At 39.5% G+C, this 10,832-nt stretch overlaps 1 protein-coding gene across 6 annotated transcripts in view; it reads left to right on the forward strand.

Annotated features, from left to right (window-relative positions):
* Positions 1-9,664, forward strand: part of CAMK1D (calcium/calmodulin dependent protein kinase ID) — a 571,288-nt gene extending 561,624 nt beyond the window's left edge. For all 6 annotated transcript variants that reach the window (XM_063926882.1, XM_063926883.1, XM_063926884.1 and 3 more), the window contains one exon: positions 4,857-9,664. In XM_063926882.1, the coding sequence (XP_063782952.1) occupies positions 4,857-4,987 (131 nt within the window). In that variant the 3' untranslated portion in view covers positions 4,988-9,664. The remainder of the gene's footprint in view (positions 1-4,856) is intronic.
* The last annotated feature ends 1,168 nt before the right edge of the window (positions 9,665-10,832 follow it).

Below are 10,832 nucleotides of genomic sequence, written 5' to 3' on the forward strand. Positions count from 1 at the left end.
GCTACTGAAGGTTACTTTATCATGGAGCAGAAGTCAAACTGCTAGAAAAGGTTAGTAATGCCCATGGGGACACATCGTAACATGCTGAGTTGGACACAATTACAAACCATAAATGCTTCCCAAAAATTACCCAGTTTGCTTAGCTTGCAGAGCTATCCTTATCACATGATGCATCCAGCTCTGCAGTGTTATCATATGTGCCTCCATTGTACCTGGAGCAAACAACCAGATATTAATTTCTCTTATGCCAAGAGATGTGACCAGGAGCGCCGACCGCTTTGCCAGGCCCTAGTACAGGAAGCGGGCATGGCTAATGCGGGGTGGAAGGATATGGGTACCCCCGGAACCCCCTTCGTATAAAATCATTTGCGCGGGGGGGAAGGGGGGGCGGTGGTAGCGGGGCTACTGGTAAAACATGTTTAAGGTTGTGCATAATGATCAAGTTGAGAAGCAACCCAATGGAAATGACTGTGCAACACCCCTACTTGCAGACACTCAGCTCACGGAAAATTTGGTGGACTTAAATTAATTATAACCCTAATTATGGATGGTTGTTAATACTATTTAGTCAAATATAAAGACATATTATTAGTACTATTCCCTCTGTGCCTACACCTCTCTCTCTCACACACACACACACACACACACACACACACACACACATTACACATAAATACATAATGTATATACACATAGAACAGAAACTGTGTGCAACATTTAGTATGCGGGAATCTGGCTTTATCACTAAAGTAAGTGTATAGTATATTAGCAGTACTCCAGGTTTGTTCATCTTGCTGAGGAGAATAACGTTTTTGGCAGAACAACATTCAGGTAAATTAACTTTACATTTTAGTGTTTTTATTATTGACTGAGATATACTGTACATGTGACAGACATTTTTCTTGAGGCATACTGTTATGTAAAGTAAAAAACCTACTGTGGCTACTGCATTGAAGACAATTGACAATAGCTCAGCAATACCCCTGTCACACATCAGACTCTGGAAATTTCTTAGTTTAAGAGCCAGCAAATCCCATAGGCATAAACCTGGGACATGTAAGTAGTATGAAAGGGGGACAAGTGGTAAGTTAGGCAAGTGGTAGAGAGAAGTTATGTAATGGCATACTGTTGTACAGATGTGTCCACTGACATCTAGCGCATCTGCACGTTAACAGCTGTGGCGTGACTAGGTAGCGCCACACATCTTTACATGTGACTTTTTCAATTAAAATGCATCTTATCAGCAAATGATGCAAATTGGGCATACAAGCAATTCAATAGATTTCAAGGAAAAATCTTAGTGCGCATATAATGAGCTGCTGGACACCCGCCCCTCAAAGAAGGTTCCCAATCCCTTCACCAAAAAGGTGCACAAAAAACAAATAGTAACGAAGGGGACTTATCCTGCGCTCCACAGTGAGATCACAATTCAAACGATTCTGGAGTTATTTGGAAACTCACATGGATGCCATACAAAGAAAAAATGTACATATAGTGAAGTACTGTTTTAATAAAGCATCAAGCACAATAATACAGCAATAAAAATATTAGCAATCATTTAAAAATTCCACTATTGAATACATAGCAGCATAAGTGATAGCAGCATATGTTTGAGCAGCACAGATGTACGGACTATAAAGTGAGGGGCAATGGGGAATTACCAGAAGTGTAGAACTGTGTTCACATGCTGCTATGTATTCAATAGTGGAATTTTTAAATGATTGCTAATATTTTTATTGCTGTATTATTGTGCTTGATGCTTTATTAAAACTGTACTTCACTATATGTACATTTTTTCTTTGTATGGCATCCATGTGAGTTTCCAAATAACTCCAGAATCGTTTGAATTGTGATCTCACTGTGGAGCGCAGGGCATACAAGCAGCTTCTGCTGATTAAAATGATATGCAGCATGCCTATATTCTGTGTGCGACCGTGGCTGCATCTGCATACGAAAAGCTTTTCCTAGAAATCACTGTAATGTAGCACTTTTTATGCAGTTACAGCCACAGTTGCACACAGAATATAGCATGCCACATATGATTTTAATCCGCATAAGCTGCTTGTGTGTCCTATTTGAATAATTTTTGCGAGTAAGACACATTTTCAACAAAAAAGATTCACAATGCTAACAGAATTGCACAGGACCTGTCAGCTCATTCATGCCAGGAATCTCTCGCTGTGTACTGAGGCAAGATGTATGAGGGCACATCTCTATATCAGCATGCTTATATATCGGTGTGTAGCAAATCATACTGTCAGAGTGCAAACATTCAAGTTTTTCCTGGACAAAAAACACAGTTACACCTCCATGTCTTACTATACTATATTGATTTAATTGCTAAACTGTCTCGCCTAAGAGATAAGTCTAGATCCACCCTGTACGGAGATAAAAAATAGATTTCTGACGTTCCATAAATGTCTCTGGACAGTTAAACTGTTTTGTGGCCATGAAGTCTAGACTACTGTATGAATGCATTTTGAAGTACAAAGTAATATTTTGCTGTAACAACAAATCAATTTACATTATGCTGTACACAATATTCCATTTATTGTCATCATTTGTTTGTACACATACTACTTGTTTTATTAAGTACTTGTTTATCATTTTACAGTTAACAATGTACATCAACTGTGTTTGTGCTATAATGTGTTCAGTTAAATATCAGAATACTGCAGTTGAACATGTCATATGTGGCAATAAAGAAACTTCAGAGTAATGTACTCAATAGGGTCTGCTCAATTCTGTGCGAATTGAATAGCGTTGGGAATTAGTTCCCGATGCTGTTCAGTTCAGTGCGCTGTTATGTCGGCCAAGGCTGGTTCTCGCAGACTAAACAGGATGTTTTGTTGCGAGAACCAGCATTCTCTGATTTAAGTGCCGGACGTGATGCTGGCGCTAAAGCACTTTTGTTGGATTACGTCTCGCAACCCTGAAGGGGTGCAAGAAGAAAACCTTTCGTCGGGCGTCACATCACGCTGGATTGAATAGCACCTGGAGCTAATTCCTGGCGCTGTCCAATCCGCACTGAATTGAATTGACCCCAATGTATTTCTACTTTAAAATATTATTTAGATTTTTATTTAGATTTTCTTTTCTGATTTTTTTTTCTTAAAAATGTGAAAAATATTTCTTGTTTTATTGCTTGTAATTTATTATTATTATTATTATTATTATTATTATTACTACTACTATTATTGTTCTAATCCTCTTATACCTGTGATGATCTGAAATGTATCTTATACATGTAGACACTCAAAGGGGTCTATTTACTAAGCCTTTGGTGGAGATATTTGGACGGAGATAAAGTACCAGCCAACCAGCTCCTGTAATTTTTCAAATCCAGCCCATGACATGGAAGTTAGGAGCTGATTGGCTGGTACCTTATCTCCGTCCACTTTATCTCTATCCAAGGCTTAGTAAATAGACCCCTACGATTATGGGTGGTCTTCTGTTTGCCGGCTGTCGGGCTCCCGGCGCTCAGTATACCGGCGCCGGGAGCCCGACAGCCGGAATACCGACAATTATTTTCCCTCGTGGGGGTCCACGACCCCCATAGAGGGAGAATAAAATAGTGTGGCGCGCGTAGCGTGGCGAGCGCAGCGAGCCCGCAAGGGGCTCATTTGCGCTCGCCAAGCTGTCGGTAAGCCGGCGGTCGGGCTCCCGGCGCCGGGATGCTGGTCGCCGGGAGCCCGACCGCCGGCCAGCCGTAGTGAACCCTACGATTATGCCTAGATGTGCATCTGGAGTAAGTTTAGTGACCGCCTCCAGTTTGCTACTTTGCTAGCATCTTCTGCAGACAATGCTTTGTGTATGTAATAGAGATGTTCTTATCTGTATCCTATTACAAACCATTTGGTGGATGACCAAAGCGATCTGCACACTAAAATGAAGCAGATGTTTGATTGGTAACATTTCATCTATAGGGGAGATGTATCAAAGCTTGGCAAGAGAGATAAAGTATCAACCAATCAGCTTCTGTCATTTTATATGTTTGAAATCTGACAGGAGATGATTGGATGGTACTTTATCTCTCTCCAAACTTTGATAAATATTCCCTCTAAGTTTAGCTCCTATGCAGTACAATGCCAGGGAAATCAGGAAACTAATATATTTAGCTGAACTTGAAATTCTTAAGCTGGGTACACACTGTCACTCCAAAATGCAGTTCACTTACATCGCTCAGTGTGTACCCAGGATTGCGCACTCCTGCGGACGTTTGATGTGCAGCATTGTCATTCCGTCCTTCTTTAACATCGTGCCAGCGTGTACTGGCAATCTCCACTGACTGGCATTCATCCCGATATCGGAATGAATGACCGTAGCTTCAGTGTGTACCCACGCTTAGGATTTTGACAAAGCCTCAATTGAATCCTGTATTACCTAATTCACTAATAGCCAGTGATTGAAAACATAATCCTATAGTAAACCTAATTCTTTTTAGTGACCTGTACTTTCTATTCCAAATATCGAATTACACCAGGGGGTCGATTTACTAAAGTTACTGAACAGAAAAATGCTGGTGTTGTCGATAGCAACCAATTAGATTCTAGCTATCCTTTTTCTTTTGCATTCTAGAAAATGATAGACAGAATCAGATTGGTTGCTGTGGGCAGCACCACCATAGCATCTTTAGCAAATCAACCCCTTGCTGTGTCAGCGGAGCTAGTGGTTGAGCGTACAAGCTGTGAGCAGCTATATGTCCCACGGGCCTAAAGTAGCTCAGGAATTCCTGGAATGGCAAAAATGTAGCCTGAAAATTTTTCCTTAGATTATTCCAAATGAAATAATAATGACTCCAAACATCCTACCTGGTAGTTACAAAAATGTTATATTTATTTACCTTTCTTTTCCAGGTAAGTCTCCATCTACCCCATATAGCTTTCTGGCTGGAGTCACCTCCACTTCTTCAGCAATCACAACAGCAGGTGGAGATCGCAGACCGAGACCAGCCTCAATCACAACGGTGCATTCTGGGAGCAAATGAGCAGCCAAAGAAAACCAGGTGGAGAGTAGGTGACTCTCCTCACGTGATGTCATTCTGATTTGTGCACTGCAGGATGGACTCATAATAAATAAAAGGAATTTTTTTATGGCCATATTTTATACTGCAACAAAGATGGTTTCATGTATTACAAACTGCAATGGCTCCAGCTCCAATAAGGCAAAATAATTTGACTGTATCTGGTGCTGTCCGAGTCTTGCAATATTCTTACTACTGAACGTTCTTTTATTTTTTTTCTGATAATTTATTTTTTTCTGAACGTGGATATTGGTACTGTATATGTTGTATTTTTTTTCCATTAATTGAGGTCTCAACTGGATTATTTAATTACTACCAATTTTGGCGGGTTACTTTATATTTTTATTCTCATATGTTATTTTACATTCAAACTGTGTTGTTTAGTTTCCCACAAATGTGGGAACTATAGTATAGTAACTGAGAGTATGAAACAATACATAGAGTATATTTGCTAGTGATGCCACTGGAACAGATTGCTATATTTTAAGAAGTACTCAGTAACAATGTCTGTCATTAATATCATTCTATCCGTTAGCAGAACTGTGTGGGTCCAGTGCCAAGGGTCAGCCTCCACACCATTTGTGAGATTCTACCCCTGACACCTCACTAATGATCTAGTAAGAGTAGAATGACACTGGAGTGATCAGATACCACTTGTAACTGCTGCTAGACACAGACTCCTATGGTTCTGCTACTTGCAGATTTAAATGTTGTTCTTTAAAGTACAGTTATTTAAGTTTGAATTGGTTAGGCAGTGGGTTTGACCCTGTAAATCCATTTGAGTATAACCAACAGTATGTTAAACAAGGACTTTACTCCTATGTTCACTTGTTAGCCAACACACACATCCACTTTATCCTTTAACTTCTTAATTAGTACTGGGCAAAGGAAAGCATATTAAAAAATGGCTTGGTAAGTGAATTTAAGAGATTTACTCTGATCTGTTATGCTATCTGATAATACTTAACAAAGGATGGTCTTCAGGTTGCCGGCGGCTGGGCTCCCGACGACCACCATAACGGCGCCGGAATCCCGACCGCCGGCATACCAACAACTTTTCTCCCTCTTGGGGGTACATGAACCCCCTGGAGGGAGAATAGATAGCGTGGCGTGCCACCGTGCCCAGAGCGTGGCGAGCGCAGCGAGCCCGCAATGGTCTCATTTGCGCTCGCCCAGCTGTCGGTATGCCGGCGGTCGGGATTATGGCGCTGGTCGCTGGGAGCCCGACCGCCGGCAACACATACTACACCCCTTAACAAATGCTTTCATAGTTACGGTAGTAAAATTATGTTGTTCTTCTATGTTCCGGTACTGCTGCAGGAGTGTATATGTAATGTTTTTTGTTTTTTTAAATGTAAATGAATCTTTAACAGTAAATACCACTGTTTTTTAAACAGTTCTCAGCTATGGATAGCTATGAATTTATGCAAGTAACTGGCCATACTTCATTTCCCAAACTGTCCCGAAATTTGCTAATTAACATTTTTGCCTCAATTTGTCAGTATAGTAGTTCATGAGCCACACACTAATTATGCTGAGAAATGTAACCCCACAAAGGGCATTGTCAAATATTAAGAAAAAAAGGCAACAAAACCTAAAGAGCAGCAAAATCCATTGGGAACGTTTAACTTGGTAGCCAAATCCCAATGTTATGAAACATGCAAAATAACAAATATTAATATGTGGCACCTAATATATTCTTTTCTCCAAAAATCTGTTTACTTTTTTTTCCTTTGAAATGCACTTTTCCAGTAGCAGTCTGTATTTGGTTTTATTTTATTCTTTTATTTTCATTTGTATCTGTTGAAGAAAGAAAAGCCATTAAAATGCCAATTAAGAGAGAAAAAACAAACCGCTCATTTGAAATGCTCACTTACATATAGATACATACCGTACACAGAAATTTCAGTTTGGTCTCTGATAAATATAACTTTTTTGTTTAGTGCTCTCATAATTTGAAACCAAACCCACAGATACCTCTGTGGTATAAGATCAATTTAACACACCGCCTTGTGCTCTCCTTTGGTAACAAATTATCTACTGTAGGTACTTCATTTGTCAGAATAACCAATCCCAGTAACATATTTCCAGTGGCTGAAGCTGGGATACTTTGGGGCCCTATTGATGAGCCATGTTAAGGTCAGACCTAGACTGCAGCATGAGTTTAATCCCACCTCAGTTATTGCGTGTGCTGGATCTGCACAAGGAATACAGGTTAACAATATACAGTGTTTTGAAAATCATGTGAGATTCTTTGTTTACATGCTTGGACCTGAGATCTCCTGGAGCAGAACTGGAGCAAAACTTTGAATTTGTCCTAACCTTACGCATCTAGCAGACAATTATTTTTCTTATACTGTAGTATATATTGTGATTCATTTTTTACAAGTTTTTTTTTTGTGCAACAAGACACAGCTTTAATTTCCATATTAGCAGGATAATACATAACATTTCATACAATAAGAAGATATGTGGATGGTAAAACATTATTTCCTTCAAGCTACAAGCACTAATATGAAAAAGTGTGTCACCTTCTGTCTTTCATTGACTGCGTATTACATGTGTGCTGACTTTACCCCTTACTGAGGTTTAGCTAGATATGCAAGTGTATTGCTAATCATATTATCCTAATAATAATATACTTAGGCCCCTATTTATCATTCAGTATTTGCAGTTTATTCCCCAAAAATACGTTTTTGAGGGAAATCTGCAAATACTAAGGATCCCTGGTATTTTCCATTTCTGACCGCAAATGCAGTTGGGTTTTCCAGGCTCCACATGACATTAGCGCGTGGGCTACTTTTTTTTTGCAAAATCTTCCAGGGAGGGATCTTCTGGTTTCCTCTACGTCAGATTCCAGTGACGCAAGCGCCCATGCACATTGGCTGTGGGGGACCCGAACCAGGAAGCAGTGTGATAGCGTTACACTATCACACGGCTTCTACGGGCAAGAAACAAATAGTAAATTTGTATGAAAATATTTTTATGTTTGCGCAAATTTTTTTTTATCACATCTGTATCAAAAATGACAATTGGGATAAATATGCACCATAGAGAGAAAGTGTTACAACTCTTCTAGACACTAACAGCTAACAATGATTCCATAGTTACTGCACAGTATTAGGTGCCTCATAAATAAACATTAATAACGATTCATAAATCGCTATAAATTACATTTTCATAGAGCACATAGATTATGGCATAAAATCTAATTTACAAAGCAATAGCTGCTGATACACTGTAGTGACTCTCAATACTTCCAATATGTCCTTCTTTTTCATTGATATCACTTTTTACTTCTTTGTGTTATTTACATTTAATTTTATCCAAAGTAAAAGATGTTTTTCAAATGTGTGTTCTCTATAAAAGCATGCCATAGTTTGTTTCCTGCCCACTGCTTTTATCTCGTATGTACAAACACTATATACAAGTAACACACATGTTAAGCTTGTTCTAGTTATGTAAGTTATAGTTTACATATTCAAAACTCCTACTCATCTCTGAGAGAAGCCTGCTATCAGAATACATGAATCAGGCCGGAAAGTCACAGTTCAGAAATGAAGACAAATAAAGCAAAGTTACTGCATCAGGTCCAGCCTGAGCTCTGGAGACGCTATAGCAGGCCTGGCCAACCTGTGGCTCTCTAGCTGTTGTAAAACTACAAGTTCCATCATGACTTGACACAGTTTTGCTGTTAGGGAATGTTAAAAGTGTGGCTGGGCATGCTGGGATGTGTAGTTTCACAACATCTGGAGAGCCACAGGTTGGCCAGGCCTGCGCTATAGGCCCACATAGAAGCCTCCCCTAACACTTTATGCTAGTGGCAACCCTGTACAACATAAGTAACTGTTTTACATGTAAAAAAAATGTAAGCAAAAGATAATATGCAATGTGGATGGTTATACATGGACTGGGAAAGATTGTTACGTTTTGAATGGCAAGGAAAGCACAATACATTTTTTATCACAGTCATTTTTAGGAAAGAATGAGCAAAAAGTGCACGCAGAAAAAGATACAGTTTTAGATCTATTATAGATAATTAGGTTAACCTCTAAGGCACCAATGATCTCCTTAGAGGTCAGATTCAGGACAGGCCTCCTATTTAGAGCCTGTATGTTTCAGTGCCAGAAATGCCTAGTAATGGAAATAATAAAAATAAATGCATGAAATTACAATGCATGTTCCAAGTATTTAACAGTCTCTTCCCTACTTGCGTTGCCTTTTCTTTTTCTTTCTTTTTTTTTTTTTTATAATTCCAGGCCAAGAGAAAAATATCCACACTCCCATAATTGTATCTGCTCCTGTTAGAGCAGTTGTTCCGAGAGTTCATTGTAAGAGTATAGGAATGGCTTGAGAAGAGATGCAACAAATGTCCTGTGCTGAATATCTATGCAGTATTTCCGTGTCTACGTTCTTTGTTTAATTAAGCACAGCTTAGCCATAATGTCACCACTATGTGTCAACAAAGCATTTTGTTTTCTATGCATGTAACAGTATGTCTATATGTCTTTTATGCTGTGTATTACTGTATTATGCAGTGTGTGAGTGAGAGCCTCATCGTCCCCTGCTATTTGTATTAACAGATTCTAAGACCATTTGAAAACAATAAATAGCATGAGCTTAAGATAGGTATCAATCAGATCTTGCAACTCAACTTTTTTTGTGAAGGGGAAAAAACAGCACGTAGAGAGTCCTAAAAATAAGAATATAATGAAACGAAAGATTTATTTTGTTTCAGATTTTGGTTTAGCACATGCTGATGATCCCAAAATGCTATATATATATATATATGCAGTGGCCTCCAGCACAAGGAGTCTTACTACAGCACATGGGCAAAAACATACCTAACACTAAGTATTGATAATGGTGGGGGTCGTTTACTGCACACAGTGGAATAGTTTTCACTTGACTACATAGTTCTAGAGTGGATTTTTTCCTGTAACGCTACATTTTAAAAGGTCTTCATATGTTACTATACATCATTTCCATGCCCCTTCTCTGTACCATCAACATGTATGTAACAAAGTTTTCAGTAACAGCAGCACGTATCTAAACAACTATATACTGTATAAATGTAGTAACTAAGATTAAACAAAAACGTGGCTAGTTCTAAACCTACAGAACAGCAACAATTGTACCATGGCCCTCATTCCGAGTTGTTCGCTCGGTATTTTTCATCGCATCGCAGTGAAAATCCGCTTAGTACGCATGCGCAATGTTCGCACTGCGACTGCGCCAAGTAACTTTACTATGAAGAAAGTATTTTTACTCACGGCTTTTTCTTCGCTCCGGCGAACGTAATGTGATTGACAGGAAATGGGTGTTACTGGGCGGAAACACGGCGTTTCAGGGGCGTGTGGCTGAAAACGCTACCGTTTCCGGAAAAAACGCAGGAGAGGCCGGAGAAACGGTGGGAGTGCCTGGGCGAACGCTGGGTGTGTTTGTGACGTCAACCAGGAACGACAAGCACTGAAATGATCGCACAGGCAGAGTAAGTCTGGAGCTACTCTGAAACTGCTGAGTAGTTAGTAATCGCAATATTGCGAATACATCGGTCGCAATTTTAAGAAGCTAAGATTCACTCCCAGTAGGCGGCGGCTTAGCGTGTGTAACTCTGCTAAATTCGCCTTGCGACCGATCAACTCGGAATGAGGGCCTATGCACAGTAATTTCTTGCAGTTTCTATAGTCTACAAAGGTTACTAGTTTCATTCTTGGCTTAGAATATTTAAGATGCAGATGACAGTAATAGCATGTACTGCAAAATGTTGCATGCTCCGGTATGAAAGGGAATACTACCAGATTAATGG

This window comes from Pseudophryne corroboree, chromosome 6, assembly GCF_028390025.1.
Source record: "Pseudophryne corroboree isolate aPseCor3 chromosome 6, aPseCor3.hap2, whole genome shotgun sequence".
NCBI lineage: Eukaryota > Metazoa > Chordata > Amphibia > Anura > Myobatrachidae > Pseudophryne > Pseudophryne corroboree.